This window comes from Fistularia commersonii, chromosome 16 (genome assembly GCF_037954325.1).
Source record: "Fistularia commersonii isolate RoL2024-O1a breed Wild chromosome 16, RoL_Fcom_v1.0, whole genome shotgun sequence".
NCBI lineage: Eukaryota > Metazoa > Chordata > Actinopteri > Syngnathiformes > Fistulariidae > Fistularia > Fistularia commersonii.
In genome coordinates, this window is record NC_141299.1 from 3825705 (window position 1) to 3848055 (window position 22351).

The 22351-nt window shown below is 40.3% G+C and overlaps 2 protein-coding genes across 2 annotated transcripts; both read left to right on the plus strand.

Annotated features, from left to right (window-relative positions):
- The first annotated feature begins 198 nt into the window (after positions 1 to 198).
- Positions 199 to 12643, plus strand: jade3 (jade family PHD finger 3). The gene is made up of 12 exons (XM_086161117.1): positions 199 to 333; positions 3787 to 3852; positions 4101 to 4160; positions 4249 to 4331; positions 4407 to 4564; positions 4665 to 4855; positions 5107 to 5318; positions 6697 to 6864; positions 6952 to 7068; positions 8266 to 8724; positions 9829 to 9946; positions 10075 to 12643. Exons 3-12 carry the CDS (start codon positions 4112 to 4114, stop codon positions 10896 to 10898), a joined length of 2379 nt encoding a protein of 792 aa, XP_086017243.1. The 5' UTR covers positions 199 to 333; positions 3787 to 3852; positions 4101 to 4111; the 3' UTR covers positions 10899 to 12643.
- A 4830-nt stretch (positions 12644 to 17473) lies between these two features.
- On the plus strand, positions 17474 to 21855 carry plcxd1.1 (phosphatidylinositol-specific phospholipase C, X domain containing 1, tandem duplicate 1). Its single transcript, XM_086162189.1, has 7 exons — positions 17474 to 17748; positions 18150 to 18250; positions 18367 to 18509; positions 18802 to 18930; positions 19545 to 19700; positions 20737 to 20917; positions 21014 to 21855. The coding sequence occupies exons 1-7, from the start codon at positions 17474 to 17476 to the stop codon at positions 21256 to 21258; spliced, it is 1230 nt and encodes a 409-aa protein (XP_086018315.1). The 3' UTR covers positions 21259 to 21855.
- Positions 21856 to 22351: the final 496 nt, after the last annotated feature.

Here is a 22351-nt window from a genome sequence, read left to right on the forward strand (position 1 = left end):
AAATATACATATATAACGCATAAAAATTTCATTTAGTAGTCAAGTTTGCATGTGGTATGTGCGAATTTAAAAGTTGACGCCGGTGATCAAATGAAGCGCACCCAGCCGAGGGGAAGTGGCGGGGCTTAGGACCCGACGGGAGTTGCGGTACAATAGAGCTGTTGTGCCGTGGTGGTGGACAGATTGCGACCCCGGAGATTCCCACTGTGGCGGAATACAAACTGCATTCATTTAACCCGTTTCAGACACAGACGCAGTTTTTTTTTTGTTCTTAATGCTGATGACATTACGGAGGGATAAATAGCGAGGTGGAACGGACGGTAGAGTTAGAAGGTAAGATGGAGGGAATGCTAACAATATGCTCGGTGTGTTCAGTGGCGCTCGGTGTGCCAGGATTTGCCCTGAGTGGTTTATCCAGGCCACGGGGCCCACTCCCTTTCCGCTTTCTCCGGACTATTTCTACTTCTATGCCCTTTAAATCCGAGCCCGTCCCGAGCATAGCGATTTTACATATGTATATTTATATCTAGCCCCAGCTGAGCTACATAACTATTCTTAATTGCACGAGGAAGTGACATCTTTGTATGATGGTGGCGCCCATGTTCGATTTCTCCACGGAGACTGCAGAACAGGCCTGTGTGTGTGTTTGTGTGTGTGTGTGTGTGTGTGTGTGTGTGTGTGTGTGTGTGTGTGTGTGTGTGTGTTTGGCGCCAATACGAACTGGGAAGGGCACTTGTGTAATTTTATTCAACCCAATATACTTGCAATGAATTTGAGACCCATGTAAAGCAGTAAAAACATGATTACAGAAAGGTAAACAAAACATATACAGCAAAAGTTGAGTGGACACACATTGAGTTACCTGGAGGTGAAGCGAATCCATTGCTGATTTGACCAGCAGGTGTGCACACCGGTTCTTAAAAGATCTGTAATAATGAACTCTGATGCACCTTTTGCACGGATGTTGTAACATTATTGGTAAATGACCCAATTATCCCAAGCTACAGTACAGAATGTAAACATAGTAGCTATTGTTATTATGTGTCATGGCATTATAGTTTGTTCTGTCACAATTCATGTTTTTTGGTCTACAAATTCCTCCGAAAATGTCCATGGAAGTTCTCTGTTATCCAGGTCATGGTTAATTCTTGTTTAAATCTTTTTGTGGCACGGCACTGTTTTTTTTTTTTCCTCTCCCTGAGTATGTTTAAACGTTCATCTAAGAGACTTTTTCAGTTTGAATGGGCTGTGAGGATTTTTTTGTTTTCCATATATAACTATCACCAGTCTTTGCCCCAGACTGGTATGAAGTTTTTTCCGAAATACCAGCAATGTATGGTATGACAATGTCTTGACGTTTGTTTCCTCTTGTCCTGTGGTTTTTGGCTTGGTGGTGAAGAGTTTGCTGAGGCAAAGACTGATGCATCCCAAGGACAGAACACCCAGACATAAGATCGAGAAGGGAAGAAATTCAAGCCCACTTGCAATGGAAAGGGTTTCAAAATGTATGCCGGAAATAACCAACACAAACGTTATTATTGTCACAAAACACTTTATCCCACGTTTGCAGTTAATACGGTAAAAAGCCTCAAGCACTAGACAGCTATTTTACAGCTAGCAGGACTTCTTTGTCGTCATATTGCAGAGTGATGTTCAGTAGATGGTGAAGTTTTTTTTTTGTTTTTTTTGAGAATCTATTAAAAATGCTAGTAATCATTTTTATTTGCCATAATAATTTGACCATATTGGATAAATTGAGGTCGGCGTCACATATTCGTGTGCTGTCATCAATAAAGTAATGATTTTGAAAGTCCTAGTTGCAAGTGTCAAGTTTGACAAACACAATCCAGCGCTGACACAACACAACACACACACACACACACACCTAACCCACAGACCAAAATCGGTGCTGTGACCTGGTGGTGATAGTAGATTATAATATCATACTTCATGTGTGTTGTTTAGTTTTTACAGGTACACGCTACTTTTAAGTGGTACCAATCAAACTGATGCAAAGACGACTTTTTGATTAACTTCAATTTGTTGCTCCCGATTGTTGTTTTCATTGAAATCATCTTTATTAACACCCCTGTGGTAAACAATTGTGAAGAATTGAACAATTCTATCTGCCCAGCAGGTGGCATCAAGATGCTTATGTCCCCATTTCTTTTGACTATTTGAAACAAAGCTTACTTCAGTTTGGTTGTTTCCTTTGTTAATGTTCACACCCCCAAATCCCTGGTATCTCCTGAATGTAGAAGGTAGCAAGGTGCTTTTACGTGCTTAGAGACTCAGTCAGGGATTTCCTTAGCTGAGATTGGGCCTTCCTTCAGTACACAAGACATAAACGGGTAGAGGTGTTGCAAGATCATTGATTAATAAATCAATGATCCCATGTGTGTGATATTGTTAAACAAATGTAAATGTACTCATAGTAACTAAAAAGAAATCCTCTAAAGAAATACAAACAAAATTACCCTAAGATATCCATGTCCAGAATTCATTTTCTCTCTGTATCATTCATTCATCTATCGGTGATGAAAGACCGAGTGTGCATGGAATGGAAACATTCAATTCAACAAGCAGATTCCAGGTGTTTCGAGGTCGCTTTGCAATGTGTAATTTTATCTTAAAAATAGCCCGAGCGTTTTAGCGGAGAAACATCCGTGTTTTTTTTTTACGCAACAGATCCTTGGGTATTCGTGAACTGTTTCCATGCATGAATGTTTATTACTATGAACACACATTGTGGTTAACACAACTGCAGGCTCAGGAGCGCCTGATACTACAAACATGTTCTTGTACAATTTTACTGAAGTTTACATTTATCATTTCCCCTAGTCTTTCGTATGAAGTGAGATGTTTCATGCACTCCACCCCTCCTGTCCTCATGGGGAATGCGAGGCATGTCCTGTCTGTTGAAACAGCATACTGTATGGGAGCTACTGTGAGCTTAAAGCCTCTCGGTATTTTGAGACTTTGATTCATCCCAGTGGTTGAGCAGAGTCAAGACAAATACTCGGTCTGTCTGCCCTGTTTTCCATCTATCCAAAATTTTCATTTAGGGTCAAAATGTTACAAGTCAAAAAAAACCAAACCAAAACGTTCTGTTTGATAGTTTCTCAGCGTTAAGTGCAATCTTATTTTCTTTCCAGGTGGCCTCTTAAATAATTCTAAGGTTCTCAAGTATACTGGAAATGTTTTTTTTTTTCCAAGGAAAAACTGTCAAAAATGTCAGGAGAAGGTGATAGTCCTTTGGAAGCATTGTTCGGAAAACCTCTGTTAGTTAAGCCAATAACGTTACCATATCTAAGGGCCGATTTGTGTTAAAATACATGTTCAGATTATACCAGTGGTAGTTTGGTGAAAATAATGTTGATGTATTTTTTTTCCCTGAGATAAACAAATAGGGGTTTTGAGTTGTCCTTGTTTTTTTTTATACATATTTACTACGGCTCTTCTTACAGTGCTAAGACATTTCCATCCAATTAATGAAAATAGCAATCTAAATAAATTCTGATCACTCAAACAATCAAAACTTGCAGCCTAAACAAATATGACCTCCTTTTCATTTCGTTCACAGAGAAAATTGTATGAGATTCCTTGTCCGACGGACCAGCTGGATTTTGGTTAGAAATATAGAAAATACCCCCGAAACAAGTGGAAACCCTGATTTAGCCCTCATGTTTGTAGATAAAATGAAGCTGTCACTGTATATATTACTATTTCACACTTTTACAGTTATGTGTGCTGCTTGTTTGACCAAGAAATATTTCTTATTTTCAGGGATGATATTAAGTGGTTATCATATTGGAGGAAACTACTAGCATGCTTTTCATTTTGAAATTAATGGTAAGTGACTTTTTTTTTTCCTTATTTAGATACACTATTGGGATTTCATCCACCCGTTGTGTATATTTTCTGTTGGATTGAATTCAACTTCACAATACATTTATACGGAAAACCAACTGGTGTCTCTTTCCACCTCAGTTGGTCTTTGTTGAATGATGTATTTTGAAAAATTTTTCCTTTGTCAAAATGTTTATAATATTTATGAATGTACTTATTTGAGCCTTTTCTGCCGCTTTTCTTCCCTGCAGGGTGTTACAGGATGAAACGTCTCAGGTCCTCGAGCAGCAGCGACAGTTCGGACAATGAGAGTAAGTCATCCATCAAAAATCACTCCCAAACTATCTCTTGGGTTTTTTTTCGAAACGACGATTTTAACGCCGCTCCTTCTATGTTCAGGTCCCTCGACCTCTTTCTGCTCTTACAACAAGTATGGCAGTAATTCAGGAACCCCCACTTCCAACCCCAAGAAACCAGCTGAAGTAAGGTTCCCTCACCCTCACGTACGGTGCCGTCGACCATCAGGACGAGTATCTAACTAAAAGTCTGTCACCTAGGTGTTCAGAAAAGACCTGATCAGTGCCATGAAACTGCCAGACTCCCACCATGTCTCCCCAGAGGATTACTACCTACTGGCTGACACCTGGAAGCAGGAGTGGGAGAAAGGAGTCCAGGTGCTAGCGAGTCCAGACACCATCCCCGTGCCGTCAGTCAGGTCAGAATAAGCTATCGTCGTGCTCTCGGCAGAGTTTCTCTGACCCGACACGGTAGGATTTGACACACAAACTGCTTTTGCCCCTGTGTCTGATGTACAGGATTATTGCAGAGCAGCCCAAGGAAGTCCTCTATTCCCACCAGAGGAAGTACATCCAAGTCTCCGTCCTGGAGTCAACCGAGCCGGGATACATCAACATCAAGGAGCTGGCGGAGGCGATGTGCCGTTACGATCTGGATGACATGGACCTCTACTGGCTTCACGCTCTCAACAAAGAGCTTGACCGCATGGGTAAAAGATAACTCGCTAAGATGCTCATTGTACTTTCCCAGCGAGTGTTTGTCCGGTTCCCACACCGGGAGATAATAGTAATAATAATAATAATAATAATACATGGGATTTTTATCGCGCTTTTCATGACACTCAAAGACGCTTCACAAGTACAAAGAAAGATAGATAGAAAGAAAGATAAGAACGTAAACGATCAGTTCGCCGGCGCCCTCGGTTACCATGCGCGGTTTGTTTCTTTGTCCGTCTCTCAGGAGAGCAGCCGCTGGATGAGTTGACGATGGAGCGCGCAATGGAGGCCCTGGAGAGGCAGTGTCACGACAACATGAAGCACGCCATCGAGACAGTGGAGGGCCTGGGGATCGAATATGATGAGGATGTCATTTGCGACGTGTGCCGCTCCCCTGACAGCGAGGAAGGGAATGACATGGTGTTTTGCGACAAGTGCAACATTTGTGTGCACCAGGTAAGCACAAGCACACCTTTTTTTTTTTTTTCTCTCATTAATTTTTCAAATATTTTCTTCCTTGTTGTCTGTTAATAATATTTGAATAAATTCTTGCTTGTTTTTAATTAATGGCCAAATGGAATGTTATTTTTCACCAATTTAGTCTTCTGTCTTGTAAAAGTAGTCAAGTGCATTTGGGGGGATTTATGGATCTATTTAGCTTACGCTATTGAGAAAAACTCAAGATTTACAGAAAATGTCATAAAATCGTTGGTTGATCATCCTCAAAATTCTTCTCTAATTGTGCCTGAGCAAGGAATAATGTTTGATAGACTCTGGTTTTGGTTAAAGCAAGCTATTATGTTGCAGGTCCCCACATTTAACTAAAATACGTTACAGCAGCATCCAGTTGTTTCCATGTTCCTATTCAGACTGTCAAAAACTGTTCTCTTCATTTATGAAATTAGTATTTGACATGTTGAGTCATAAAATGTTGGTACTCATATCAGTATATGTGCCAAGATATTTTAATGCCTGTATACTTCACTTTTGTCATTTTAATAACTACTATTTCTTTTAAATTTATTTTAGGATAGGAGGGTTGTTTAGTCTTGCCCTGGTCCAAAATGACCATACATTTTATACTTCTATTTATACTTGTCATATGAGTTTGTCAAGCAGAGGAATTTCAGAGATTTAGTTGATCAAACGAATATGAGTCGTCAAACTATTTATAATCCATTAATCAGTTCAGTGTTTGTTCAAGCAGAACTGCCAAAAATGTATTTCAAACTATTTTCAATGTCTCTCGCCCCTGACTGAAGATTTGCAAATATTAACACAAAAGATATTTCAAGGAATGTGCCATAAATTTCATTTGCCGGTTTTTGTGATTTCACAATCAAAAGATTAACAGATTAACTTTTAAATAAAAACTTACAGATTGTAAAGTCACAAAATGGGCCTAAAACTACAGAGGCATGCCAAATTTAATGCGTTCTACAAACCTTGCGCGTTAGGCCATGCTTGTTTTTATATCCATGACAAATAGACTGAAAAGGAAGTCTTCAAGCATCATTATTCACTGATCTCGCAGTATGTATGTATGTAAATAGCAGTATTTCACCATTTTCACTGCCGTGCGATGTGAAAATTAGTTCTCCTTATTCTTTATGCCATATTTAGCCTCAAAATTTGTGTGTCAACTTTTAAACAGATAAAAACTGTACATTAGAAAATTCTTGTGGGGGGAAATGGAAATACTTCATAAGTATAAGCTATAAGAATTGGTGACTTGTTGCTGTCCAGTGTAGGAAGATTGTGATTGCCAGTCTTATGTTTATTACTAAGAACATCCACCAGGCACAAAGCATCTGACCCTGTTTCTCGCCTGCAGGCGTGCTATGGTATCGTCAAAGTGCCTGTTGGAAACTGGCTCTGCCGGACGTGTGTCCTTGGCATCAACCCCCAGTGCCTCCTGTGTCCCCAGAAGGGTGGCGCCATGAAGGCAACGCGTGCAGGCACCAAGTGGGCGCACGTCAGCTGTGCCTTGTGGATACCAGAGGTGATTGAAATCGCATATTTTTGCCACACCTTGCAACATCAGTAAGCGGTAGATATTGAATAATCTGTGCGAACGACACCCCTGTAGGTGAGCATTGCCTGTCCTGAGAGGATGGAGCCCATCACCAAAGTCTCTCACATCCCACCAAGTCGCTGGTCTCTCATCTGCAGCTTGTGTAAGATGAAAACCGGTGCCTGCATTCAGGTGAGTCCGATTCTGTCCGCTATGCGCTGATATTATTCAAACTCCCTCCTTTTGAACTGGCTACTAAATCTTTGTGCTCTACTCCAGAGACTTGTACACTTAAAAAAAAAAAATAAAGAAAAACTTTAAAAGTAATTTATCATATAGCCAATATCTACAAATTTGTTCATTGTGTATAGCGGTTATCCTGCACACAGTGTCATGGAGCTGCAGCCAATTCAAGATAAAACTAGGCGAGAGGCAGGGTACACTCTAGACCAGACCTGGCCATTTTACGTCCAGCCCGCCAAACTACTTTCTGTGAATATTTTAATGAGAATTTTCAATCAATATTGAATTTAGAAACCCCCCCCCCCCCCCCATTTGTTTAATTTTGTATGGATATTACATACAAAATCATGTCAGTACATTTATATGATCATTCATAATTTTAAAGTTGAAATAAAATGCCCCAAAAAACCTCAATATTTAAATTGCAGTTTTCATTTTGTTCAATTTACATGATACCTAGTTCGCCCGTGCATAAGAATTTAATAAGAAATGTGGCCCACCAGCCAAAATAATTGCCCACCGTTGCGCTAGACAAATCGCCAATCACGAGACCACTTATGAAGACACACAGCTATTCACTCTCACTCTCACCAATGGCCAATTTAGTGTCTTCATTTAACAAAGTGCATATTTTTGGATTATGGGAAGAAACTGGAATGTACTCCGCACAAAAAAGCCATAGTTGGACTTGAACCAAGGACCTTCTTGCAGTGAGGCGTAAGCGCTCTCCTCAAATAATTTGGATATTTTGAATTTACACTTGTGTAGTCAGCAATGTTAAGTTCCTTTGGGGAAAAAATATCCACATGTGTAAAATACAGGAATCTTCTCTCACTTTCTCTCCCACCCCAGACATTTTTCTGTGCGTCAGCATAAAACAAGCCAAAGGAAAAAGATGCAGCGACCCATCATAATATTTGATCAAAGCAAAATAGCTATTAATAAGATGATATATTTGGCATATTATGTTATAGCATCAATGAAATATTGTTCCATAACGCCTTTTTTTGCTACACAAACATTAACACGGTGAACTAGTTGTGAAACAGATCATGTAAGTCAGGTTATTTAGAGAGGTGAAGAAAGATGTACTCTAACTTCCACCGTAATCCTGCAAATCCCAGTAGCAGCTTCCTCTGTTCGCAGTGCTCAGTGAAGAACTGCACCACCCCTTTCCATGTCACATGTGCCTTCAAGCACAGCTTGGAGATGAAGACCATCCTTGATGAAGGCGATGAAGTCAAGTTCAAGTCTTACTGCCTCAAGCACAGCAAATCCAAATCTGGCGAAGCAGGCTTGAGCCCAGCGCGCTCTAAAGCTCCCGGGGAGGCGGAGAAGGTGGGCCAGCGAGCACAGAGGCTGCAGGAGCTAGAGGAGGAATTTTACACTCTAATCCACCAGGAGGAGCTAGCACGGGACCTCAGGCTCGCTCAGCACCGAGTGGACTTTATTTATCAGTACTGGAAGCTGAAGAGGAAAAGCAACTTTAACAAAGCTTTGCTGCCCCCTAAAGAGGAGGAGGAGAATCTGGTGCTGCAGCCTCAGGAGGACAGCATTCATACACGCATGCGGATGTTCATGCACCTGCGACAGGATTTAGAGAGGGTGGGTGCTATTCTTCTACTGCATTGTTATCTTGTTCTCTCTGGTATTGACTTTTTTTTTTCCCCCAGAGCTATTTTCAATTCTACTGTCTATATGTGAACTTAATGCCACTCAAATTATTCAACTCTCAGTAGGTATACATTTAGAAAAATGACTGTTTTAATTATAGAATCAGCAGGACAGTACTGAGGTGGAACTGTCATGAATCAGTGTGCGTCATGTTATCTGCTTAGGTATGGAAAATCTCGTGTCAGGTACACAAGTAAACCAAGTGTGTCCCACTTTTTAAACATGCCTGTTAAAGGTGTATAAATGTAGCATTTCTCAAGGAAAGGAAAATCAGAGGTGGCGTCACTGAGAGAATATTTTCTTAAAAACATTTTTGATGACTCGGTCAACTTCATTAAGACTATAGATGATGTCTGCAGAGATTTTTTTTTTTTGATCAGACACTTATAGAAGTCCGGATGTAAAATTAGTTATTATCAGTATATATATATTAATATCTGTTACTGAGATACAAGGTCCTCTATGTTCTTTTCTGAGGACTGACACAAAACATAAACGAAAATAAAATAAAAGAACACCTCTGGTTGTGTCTTGTCTAAATAGGTATGGTAATATAGGTGTGTAATATAGGTATAGCCTGAGAAGTGAGGGTGAGAAAGGGACTGTACTTGATTTCAAGAAAAACATTTATCCCAGGCTAAAATCAGAGCAACACAGTGTATTAAAAAAAAAGAAAACACAGACCTCTGCCAAGGCCACTCATCTTTTTTTAGAGAAATCTGCAACTTGATATCACCTTGTATCTGGGAATATTTCCAGACGTGCACTATATTTCAAGCCACGATGTCTATGTAAGTTTCTCGAGAAAGAGAGGGAGAAATCATCTGCAAGGTGATAAAAGTCGTAAAGGATTTAAATTAGAGGTGGGTAAGTAATCAATCCAGGACAAAACTGAGATGAATTGAATGACTCATGCATTGATGCCAAAAAACATAGGAAGCACATTTGTCAGAACTACTCAGATATAAGCGTGACATCCTCAGGATATTAATAATCATTATGTTTTAAACTGAGGGTGTTTGTTTGATTGGTCAGGTGAGAAATCTGTGTTACATGGTGAGTCGGCGGGAGAAGCTGAAACTGCTGCAGAGTAAAGCTCAGGAGCAGATGTTTAACCTGCACGTGAAGCTTATGAACCAGGAATTCTCAGCCGGTAAGCCACTTGTACCAAATATTTGGTTTGTTTGTTTTTTGTAACAGAGGATTCCCAAATATGCTCTTTTCTTTCTCAATTTTTGTTGGTTGAATAGTGTTTGAAACACTGTTTGTCTTTGTCTGAAGGCCTTCCTGGTTCATTCCCAGTGGAGACTCTTCTTTCCCGTCCAACCCCAAGGATAACACTGAAGCTAAAAATGCCCAAAGCCTCCAATATTGGAAACGGGCATCCTAGTTCCAAATCTGGCAATGGGCCTCTCTGCCCGGACAACAGCGGGAATGTGACAGAACATGCTGAAGGATTGGGTCAGGGAAAACCGCAGCTGCACGGCCGTAATCGGAGAGAGGAGCGCTCCAACGGCCGACTGGCCGCCTCGAGCCACTTAAGCGGTTCGGCTTTACCCGCTAAGCCAAGTGGCAAACCATTAGCCTTGCACGCGGCCCTCCACGGCCACTCCTCCAACAGCAACGGCAAACTTGACCAAGAGCGAGCGTGCATCGCCAAATCTAATGGTCTTCTAGATAATTTAGTAGCTCAGAAGGATAGTTCCTGCCAGACAGCCAGCGACCAAGACTCAAATGATGTTCTTGACAAGGCCAGTTTTCGCAAGTCTGCCATAGAGCAGTTTGGAAGGTCCTTCAAGGAAGCAACTATAAACTTAGTACGGACCACGGAGGACCTGCGAGCCTCTGACAAACTTTCCTGTAAGACCTCGGCAAAAGAGAGGCTTTGGGTAAAACCCATGTCCGAACACAAAGCAAAAAGCCTGCGATCGTACCACGACAGTGACGGATACTGTCCCGACCTGGAGCTGAGTGACTCGGAGCCTGAGGCCAAAGGGAGGCGTCAGCAACAGGTAGGGCTGCCGCAGCTGGACGCTGCCCGGAAGGAATGTCAGAAAGGGATCAGTCGAGAGAAGCTGAGCTCAAGACACCACATGCAGAGGTGACGGCTGTTAGTTTCCCTCCTTCCCATCTCTCTTCAATCTCTGGTGCTGTTTCTCTGTCAGGGACCAGACCTCAGTATTGATGGTGCTGTGAACATGATTGGGATTGGTGTCAACAACCTCTGTTTCAAAGTTGGTCCAAAAACAACACAATTGTCAATCTGAGATTTTCATACTAGCCTTTCATTACGGTCAGCAGTGCAATTATAAACTCGATTTTTGTATTTAAATACAACAACCCAGATATATTTTGATTTGACTTTGACTCCAGCATTTGTACGTAAAATTGGCATGTAACCAAATCACAGTTTCACTCCTGAAACTACAATGACACCGTGGCCCGGACTGATGGAGAGTGCTAACATCCGCTGCGTGTGTTTCCAACACAATGTCTCTCTTAACACTCAAACCTGTTTTCTTACAGATCTAGGTCTTTGCATTATATATGGAAATATTTCAAATGTAATCTGTGATATTGTATCATGATTTCTTTTGTCCTTTATATATTGCAAAATTGAGATGTGCTCTTTAGCCACATTCCGGCTGAGATAATAGTCCAGTAGGTGTCCTGTTCTTCTCTTTTTTGACCATCTTTGCAAAAAATTCTTAGGGGGCCAAGAGACTTCAAATATCACCTGGAAATCTTCTGAAATTTAGCAAGAAAGGACCTAACATTCAACTCAAAATTGCTCAAAAATCAACCGAAAAAAGCAGTTTGCAATATGACCCACAAAGAATGTGCAAATTTTCACTAAAATCGGTCTGAATGTGAGTCTTCATTAGGTATCACATCTTTTCCTTTCCCGAGAATCCGGCAACACTCACTTAACTTGTGTTGTCTGATGATAGATTTTTCATATCAAGGCAGATACTGTGGTATGCATAGATTTTCAAAAGCAGTCTTCCCAATATTGTAATTATATTTTTTTTCAGCTCTGCAAAGAGCTAAAACCGAATTTGTTTTACATTTCTCAAGGAATGTTTTGATTTAAAAAAGAATAAATAACAAAAGAAATCATTTTTTCTTTGCTCATAAATACTCCTACGCACTTTTGGTGTCATTGTGTTCAAAGGTTTAGTAAACAGTAAAGAGAGGTGATTTACTGTCGGAGGTCTTCTCACTTCAGTCATCTAAATCAAAAATGTTTCAAAAGGTTTATTTGCTGTCTTAACTGTTATTTGTGACTTCATGACAAAAATACCTTGGCTAAAGTGTCTCACCAATGCTGGGTATTATTGTGTAATTTGAAATATCACTGCCTGCAATTTGACATCAATCCAGTACCTTTTTAATGCACTACTTTTGCCTACAAAGATGAAGAAAAAAAAAAAGAGTAAGACACTGTGTTCATTGTTAACGTCAATGTTTTCAAATGGTGTCTTTAAACTAAAGGACTGTACAAAAACATAGTTTTAATAGAATAAGTCGTGGAACCAGTAAGATTATAATTTGACCAAATTTGTGCATACAGACATTGAGCATTTCATGTTCACTGGACCAGAAATACAACATGAATCTCCTGCCCTACATCTTGAATCGGTTTTCATTCATGAAAGCGGAGTGTTTGTTGTGGCCCAGTGGTCAAACATTGTGGGCATACATTTCACAGTTTTACAAAGCTTTACTGTTCTGTTTGGTGCTGCCCTACTGTAACCAGAGAAGACGGTAAATTACCAAAACTGGTGCATCAAAACGTTCGGTGATCTGATTTACAGTGAAACAATAAAGGCTGACACTTGAAAACGAACTTTTTAGCGTGTGCTCTTTGTGTAGATGAACGCACCTAAATCAATGACGTGGCGGCAAGCGCTATCACAGGAAGGGTGAGGTTAGTGGTAAGTGAAAGGGAAAATTGCAAATTAGTTCTCTAAACAACTTTGATGGAGAGATGTGGTCGTACTGAATGAAAGGACATGGGTGTTAAAGCACTGACACCATCTCTAAGGGGAATTGCACTTCATGAAAGATGGAGCCCACACATAACCAGATTTAAGAGATATTAATTCTGGTTTCAGTGAAGCAACTGTTTTTCTTTCCTTCTTTTTTCTTTTTAACACATATAAGAGTTCTGTCACATCTAGCTATGCTGAACATCAATTTAATGTGTTACAGAATAATATCAGGAAAGACCATGAAGAAAAGAGAGAGTCCATTAAAAATCTAGCATTAAACAAAACAATATGTGTCTGGTGTTGTTACTATTTAAATCAGGACAGCAATTAAAAATCCATAGTTCACTTTCTCCTTTTAACACATCTCTGAACTCCGTATCTGTACTTTTTACTACTGTCACTTTGAATGCTATGCATTTTCTTAGTCTGTGTCTTAACCTTGTTTATGATTCTGCACCGTGGGTCTTACAGCAATGCAATTTAAATCCTCTGTATGTGTGCAACACACAGCAGTATTGACTTTGTGGTATCAATGTCATAACAACACAAGTGCCCAGCTGTGCCCCTGCTAAGATTGCAGATAATCGTATTAGATCTAAAATATTGATAGGTCTGAAATCAGCTGACCGATGGGTCCCGATTTATAGCCCGCAGACTCTGGCTATAAAAAAAAAAGGAGCAGACTGTTCGGTTTAAATGTGTCAGCAAAGCAGCTCGGAACACCTCAGTGCAATACAGCCATCATTAATGTCAGTACTTCTTGCTTCACCGGGGTTTTGCTGCAATGTGCCCATATATACACCATGAAAAGTCACACATAGACAAATTTAGAAGGCAGTGTTTGTAGTTAAAGCTGAAGTCAGCAGCACATTGTGTAGTTTGCTTCGCCACACTGGTTATTTCTCTTTTAGAGTTTATTGACCTGCTGATAATTCAATTTGCCAGGACTTCTGCAAAGAAACCACTTTATCAATTTCACCAAAGAAACTCACTGAAGTGCGAAGAACGTCTGGTCTGATACGGTGCTTCAAGGACGTCAGTTCTTTAATGCAACAATATATAAAATGTATTAATCACCCAGTTACCAGCAATGTAGGTCATCTTTAAAAAGGGGGGGAGGTAAAAAGACAACACACCAATCTTTTCCAATTCGACTGTTTAAAAACAAAACAAAGGATTGACAAAATCATTGTTGTAGGTTACTTAGGCCTGTAGTCCTTTTTAGATCTGGTGCCAATGCCCAGCGATATGATCCCAAGTGAAAGGGGACCGAGACATCGCCTGTAGCATTTGTTAAAATGTCGGACATTTTCAAACAGTCCTTAGAAGGTGAGTGAAATGAAAAACTCTTAATTTGAGAGCAGGGAAATGAAACCTGCCAGGTCCGAACATAGCATGAACTTAACGAAAGACTTTTCCTTTTTAGATTTATTCAACTGAAATCCAATTTTTTGAACTGGAAAGCAAAAAGCCAACTGACTGCTCTGAATACAAACATACACAGTAAGTTGTCCGAGTTATTGGAAGAGGCATCATATTTTCTGTCTCCTTTCAGCCCATTCCCATCAATCTGATATCTTAAAGATGCCATCAAGCAATGTCTTTACTCAACATTTATTTGGACTCCCAAAAAAGCTGACTATTTTAGAGGGAAAGGGTCCTGCCGACTGCACAAACAATTCTAGCTGCATACTTATTTACTACCTATATGTCACAATTAATGAAATTTGCTCAAGAAGCAAAAAAAAAAAAGTGATAATATTGTAGCATCCAATGGTGGACTGTTAGGTGCAGAAAAAGTTCAAGTCCAAAGTGAAGGGGGAGTTTGAGCAGGTTAAGGCAGTAATGTGATTTGATGTTGCGAGTTTATGCCAAGTCAAGTCAGAGTTTATGATATTTCGTCAGATTACAACACAGTTGTTTGATGACACTTCCCACATAAAGCAAGTCTGGACCGCTCTTTTTGAAATTAATGACAGAAACCCGACATTCCCCTAAGAGTAAGCACAGAAAACCGTGGCTCCATTTAGGCAGCCTTCTGTCTTGACGGATTGGAGTAGAAAGATAGCTGGAGAGAAGAACAGAAAAATAGAAAGCAAAAGTGACAGAGACAGCGGGGGTATGAGAGTTGGGGGGAGGCAGGCTCAAACAATATCTCACTAAAAATAACAGTAGCGCTGACATTTACGTGGTAATAAAATGATAGCTTTAATTTTCATAAAAGAAATAACACTGGTGGTTGTCTGGGGACCGCTGCAGTAGATCAAGCCATGCCTCCTGGGAACCCAGGAGCTTGTGAGAAGACAAGAGCCTGGTAACTAAATGTTCTGGCCCCCATTCTGTTTTTAGAAACCATAATAGCCCTGCATCCTGGAAGTATAGGGATTTGACCGAAGACTTCTTTGAGATATGATGGTGCCTGGCCATTTAGGGCTTTATAGGTAAGGAGAAGGATTTTAAATTCTACTCTGAATTTAAGAGTAAGAGCTGGTGCAGAGAGGCTGATCATTGAAGCGTGGCGCAGGATGTAGATTAATCGTCTTTAGAACCGAACATTCCTACTGCTCATGGTTCATCCATAATGGGCTCATTGCAGAGAGCGAATTTCCTCACAGGGATTAATATAGGATAAATTATTACATGATCTCTCATACTAGTTCTTGTCGGAACATGTGCAGCAGCATTCTGAATAAGCTGGAGAGTCTTCGATAACTTGTCAGGACAGCCCGATGAGAGAGAATGGTACAAGTTCAGGATTCATTGGACAGCAATGGGATGGCAGAACTTGAAATGTTCAAGTCTAAATGTTATTATTGGAATATACATCAAATGTACATTCATGTGCCCTGTTATTTCTGATCAGGAAAAGACAAAGTCCACAGTTAAAGGAATGAAATAATTGTTTTTTCTCCTTACAAAAACTACTTACATTAATAATTATAATTATGTCCATGATAATATTTTTGTATGCCAAGGCACCAGTCATGTAACGCGCTGTCCTGGGAGGTTACTGATGCTTACGATGTTACACACACACACACACAAATGTTTGCCAGTTACTGGGCCATAATTTCTTTCGTTATTTTTCAAAGCATACACACACAATTTGACAATTTCCTTTGATTTTCTAAAATGATGTTTCACACCGGGCATGACTTAAACACTACAGTCAAAAGTTAAAATGGTTCCTCTTCCAGTGAACTCTCGCCCAACATTTTTGGGGGTTGTCAGACACCCTCTCTGTTTACGAATAGTCTTAAAAGCTTTCTTTTTGGGGTATTATTAGGGCCAGGCTATCCCTTAGTTATGCTACCTTAGGTTATTTTGCATAGGGATATCCCATCATGCACTCACTCCTCCCACTCTTCCTATCTCATCCTCACTCCTGTTGCTTCATATGCTTGATAGTGACCTCGTACCTTCTCGAGCTCACTCGTTTCACAGGTTCCCAGGGATTATTAGCTTGATCTACTGCAGCTGTCCTGCCAGGTGTCCACCATTGCTTCTTTTATGAATATTAAAACTATAATAGCATCACGTCAGCTACAACCATGTAACTGTCATCACAACTGTCTACTGTTAATTTTGTTAAGATAGCATCTGCACCACCTCCGGCTTCATCATACTATTGCGTTCTATCTCTCTGTCCTTCCCCCTAGCTCTCTTTTCCTACTCTGACCGGTTGAGATAGAAGGCCGTCCGCTTTGTCTCGGTAAAAGACAGTTTTTTTTCTCACCACTGTTGCCAAGTGTTTGTTTATGGGGAGATTGTTGGGTTTCTCTCAATCATTTCAAAGAATGAAGTCAGACCTGCTCCACATGTAAAGTGTCATCTGTGATTTAGCGATACAGAAATAAAAATTTGACTTGACATAAGGGATGCCGCTCATATTGTTATGGTTTCATACATTTGGAGCAGGGGTCTCAGACTTGTGGCCCGCGAGCCAATTGCTGCCATTGGAACAATATTTTGTGGCCCCATGCCTGAAATTAAATCTTTGTATTAATGCATCCTGTGTGTTTTTTCTCACATGCATCTGGGGGTTTTATACAGTGGGTTTCAAAAAAAAAAAACAGGCAAGGAAAAAATTGAAAAAGTAACTTTGCAATGTACAGTACTTTTGGCTTCAAATTTTCAAAATTATCAAAATTCATTGTGACACTGTTAAACTGGTATTTTCTTTTCTTATTTCTATAAAAACCACAAAAACGATAGCAAAAAAAAAAAAGAGGGCAAAATGAAAAAGATTGATTAAATAACCAGAATAGCCACCATTAGCCTTGTAAACATTATACCTCTTCTTATACATGCTACCAATCAATTTTCTAACCAATTCTAGAGGCAAATTTTCCAGCAGTGACAACATTTTCTCTTTTAACTCAACAACATTTTTAAGGTGTAATTGAATTCTTTTTTAATGTTCATTTTTAATATTAATTCGTTGTGTATTTTCTTTAGAGGAACAGTTCATTACATATAGATTTTTATAATGTACCTGTTTACCTCATTTGCACTAAAACAAAGGAAAAATTTGGACTTGGTGTTACTTCTAGGTAATAATTTTACTGGTTACTTGACATCAAATTAGGCCGTACGTCGCACCCCTAGACCAAAATGAGTTATGGAGAGATGTCATACCCTGTCTGTGGGATCAGTTCGAAGTAATTACATATCGATCAGGTGGGATGCACCTTTTGTTACGTCACAAACGGGACAGCGCCCATCCGCCTGTCAGCCGAGCGGCGAGTCCACACCCACCCAAACATCGAGTGGGCTCTTTAAGCCGCGCCGCTCTGCATCTGCTGATCTGTCAGGCGCGGCGCCCCCCTCCTCTCCCACTCCCACTCCCACTCCCCCTCCCGCCTGCATCCACACACTCCACTGCGGGACTCACTCGCCTTTTTCTCGTTACAACTGAACTCACCCAGTGGGGCCGCGATGTGGACGATCGACCTTTGAGGTAAAAATGCGGCACGCCTGCGGTTTCCGGCGGCCCCGGGACGCGCAGGTGGAGGAGGGAACGGGACGGGCCTGCCGGGGAGGAAGACGCAGTCAAGGCTTTATCTCCGACTCGTTATTCATGTTTCACGTACACCCGTGACATTTCCCACCGTCTCGGGAAGGGCGATTTCTTTTTAATCGCATCTTTTACTTTTTATCGATTCGGCTCAAGGTTTTTTTTTTTTTTTTTTTCTGTTTGATCGATTACTAGACAGAAGTTTCTCCCCAGCTAGAGTGTAGTTATTGTCCCAAACACCCACCCTTCTGTCCGGAAATGGAACCATCTCCCCTCTGCAAGCTTTTTGCTGCCTGATGCGAGCAGACGCTGCTGCCTAGGATGTCTTCTGTGGTTGTTTCCAGGCCGGGGGAGCTGAGCCTGGGACAGCTGCCCATTGATAGCTGGATGAGTCACTTGCCATGTGCGCTGTGGGACATCCCGCTGTACCACCTGGCCATTCCAGGTAGGTCGGAAGCAATTTTTTTTTTTTTTATTGGCGTTATGTAAGTGCTTTTAAGCGCTCACAAGACACCTGAGCCCACGATAATGATCGCCTCTATTGATCTTGACTCCTTTTAGGCAGCCACAATGCAATAACCTACTGTCTGGATATGAACGACAGATCCCCCGTAGACCTCACCCAGCCAGATATGCTTCAGAAGCTGGACAAATACATGAAACCCCTGATTCGCCCCTTTGTATACAAGTGGGCCATAACACAGGTAATAACTGAAATTAAGGTGGTCGAACTATTATTCGAAGCCGAGCCCAACTGAGACGGGGTCTTTAGAGGCAATACTTGGGTTATGGGGGCAGGAAAGGCATCCATATTTCAACAAATCAGCTGATATTTTTCATGTGCAAAAGTAAAAGAAGTTGAAAAAGTATTCAACAGCTTTTATCGATCACAATTTTTTTACTTGAGTTTTTTTGGGAATCTTTTTTTTTCTCGGTAGCTGTAACGATTGATAAGTCAGCTGGGCTAAGAGGTATCCCGCATGCGATATCTTGCAGGAGTTCACGATAAAGCAGCAGCTGGACAGCGGGGTCAGATACTGTGACCTGAGGATTGCTCACAGACCCAACGACACCTCCTCTGACCTTTACTTTTACCACGGAGTTTACACAACACTCACTGTGGAGGTGAAGTAACAGCATGCAGCATCAACAGTATCTGCTCTGAGAACATTTAATATCATGAAACAAAACATTCCAGTTCAGTACCTTTATCACTGGATGGGGAGATCAAGTCCTTGCTTTGGCCTCTAGCAAAGTCAACATCATAGGTGCAGTGTTCAATGTTGTTATAAGTACCCCAGCAAGAATGTGATCATTTAATTTTATATTAGCCTCAGTGTTGCTGCCAAGTTCTATTCAAAACAGGGGATAAAACTGTTTTTAAATTCTTTTGACTGTCTATTGAAGTTCATCAGATGTCTATAAATCTGTTGCCATGCATTAAGCCTCTAAATAACTACATTTTAATGATGCATTGAGGCTACTTTGGCCTCAAAGCTTCTTCCCTGCAAATCCTGCAGCACTTATAAAGCATTTTTGGAGTGGTTTACGTGTACATGCAAGATAAAACATCACTCCTTTCATTTCCCTGCTGCAATCCAGCAGAGCTGCCATCTGGTGAGCGGAAACGATATTTATCATGAACAGATCTACAGGACTGGCCGTGTTCCATTCCGTAAAAACCAACATCCTCATATTCTACCTCTGAAACAGACTAAATAGTAACTTGTGTTTTCCAGACTGTTTTGATAGCCATCAGAGAGTGGCTGGATGCCCATCCCAATGAGGTGGTCATCCTCTCCTTTAGCCACTTCCTTGGCCTGAACCATGAACTCCACATGGTGCTTCTCACTACCATACGCAACGTATTCACCTCCAAACTCTGCCCCAAAACGGTATGTCTACACCTCTTCTAAGACCCTAAAACCGGCAATCTCCTCACAGAAGTCTCCTTGAAAAACTAAATAAGGCATACAATTGTATATATAGACACATCTGCTCCAGGTGACTCCAGGTAAGCCTTCAATATTACAATGTACATGACATGAGGTATACTATAGTTTCCAATACACAGTGGCACTCTAGGGAATTCTTCTGCTCCTTGAAATATTCCCACTGATATGATATCCTGTTATATATCTATCTATATATAGATAGATGTATATACACGAAGCACGAGGTAAACAGAAAGGTGTTAGATACAGAGCCGACTTTGGCGAGTTAATGGTCACAAGTATTTCTGATTCAACGCTGAAAGCTGAGGCAACATTTTCTCAAATACCCGCAAAAGCTTTGCTCACACCTACTTTCTTATTTACATGCCGTTGCATTTTGTTCTGAGTAGGCAAGTAAGAAGGAAAGTGCAACATTAGCATTTTAAGTTCCTCAGCCTTAATGATTACAAAATATAGAGGCTTGGTCCTGAATATTCAGATCTGAGTGTTGCTGGATAATGGAGACTATCACATATGTATTTTTTTCATGATAAGAGGTGTAATATCTTAAAGGGAAGAAAATCAAATCCAGTTGTTACAAGAAGATTTTGACAAGAATTGACCATGACCTGGATGACTGAGAACCTCCACAGAGACATACGCCATGCCTGGTTGAAAAATAATTCATATTTGGATGGATAAAATCTCGAAGTCATCATGAAATTAAATAGTGGACACAAACTGCATTCTATGGCAGTACAAAGTCCAGTGTTTGTCGCCTGGAGGCTTTAAGTCTCAACAACACACGTGTGACTGGTTAATACAGGAGCAGATATACTTTCAAAATATTTTCAGAAATTGTGTTTCAGTCTAAGTCAATCCAAAATTTGCTATTTTAACGTTCGAGAGGCCTGCTGGTATGGTGTTTTTTAGTAATGCCTTGTGTTGCAAAACTGAAAGAACGTTTTCAAGTCACTCATTACTTGTTGTTTTTCAGGAAGTTTTAACTCTTCGAAACCTGTGGGCTTTAGGCTACCAAGTGATCGTGTCCTATGAAGACAATATCGCCAGCTTTCACAGTGAGCTGTGGCCACATATCCCATACTGGTGGGCAAACAAATGCAAAGCTGAAGCTCTGATTGAGGCGTTTGAACTCAGGAAAAAACTAGGCAGACCAGGTAATCAACTGAGAGTACGACATAAAGGAATTATTATATGTAAATTGTCTTTGTGTCAGCTGTCTGGTATCATTTTTCCTTTATCTTATTTTTCAGGGGGATTTTTTGTCACAGGAATTAACTTGACAGAAGACCTGAAATACATATGCACACACCCAATGGAGTCCCTAAAAGACTTGGTGGTGTCCACATATCCAACACTGCTCAGCTGGGTGAAGGAACAAACTCCCGGCTCCAGGGTCGACTCGCTAAACATCATTGCCGGGGATTTTATCACAGAAAGCCACTTTGTACCGACTGTCGTTGCACTGAATGAGAAACTTCTTAAGTGCTCCTCATGACTTTCACTTATACGCATTATTCTACAAAAAAAAATGTCAATCACAGCATGACATACACACAAGCTTGTTTATTGAGGAACTACTTGATTGCATCAATGAATTTCAATTCACTACTTCAAAAAAAAGTGAACTATATCACAACTTTAAAGATGTTCCGAGAGTGTTGATATTTTGACCTGAACTGAATTGTTTACATTCAGTTTCCAATTCATTTGATATCAGATTTCACACAGTGTGGTGTGGTAAGTTAAAGGTTAAAATGGCCCTAGCAATAAAGATACAACTAATGTCACCTTCACATAGGAATATGAGATGAATAAGCATAAATCTATAAGCACAAAAAAATGGAGCACGTTTTATAAATAGGATGTTATGGTAGCAGGTTTGAGAAATCTATCATCCACAATATGTATATTTATTCATGAAGAATTTAGGGAAGAGGTTAAACTTTTGCAAAATGCATGAAACAAATTCTTTGCATGAATACAACATTGACTGATCTCCTTTTACTGACTTAAGCCAGCAGACTGGATTTAATACAATGCTGCACCGCTGTGCCTGTCAAGAGCTTACTCAATAAATGAGAATTTTTAAGCAGATATTGTCCTCTTAATGACTGACAGATGCAGAAAGACATGCTTTTCCATCTCCTTTGCTTGGTAAATATATCCGAATTCATTGAAGTGCATCTTTGATATCATACAATGGATTGTTTTTAACTAATCAATCTAAAATTGTATATAATAATTTTACCCTATGTGGATCGCTATTTTGTTACCATTTAGATTATTTAGAGAGCTTTTTAGATTTAGTGCTAAAAGTGTACATGTACCTACAAAAGTATCAACAATTTTATCAAGATAGTGTCTGAGAAAAGGAGTAATGTTTCAAAAATGACCAAGAAATGACCATTAAATTAGCAATAAATTGAATGCAGAGGCAGAAGAACTACAGGAGTTTTCATGCGCAGTGGATTTCCAGTATTCCACACGAGGGCGGTAAAATATGGCCTAACCAATGCACTATGACTATTCCATCATTTACTCAATTTAACTGTGATCACTAGACAAGACTGAATTAGCTCCTACATGCA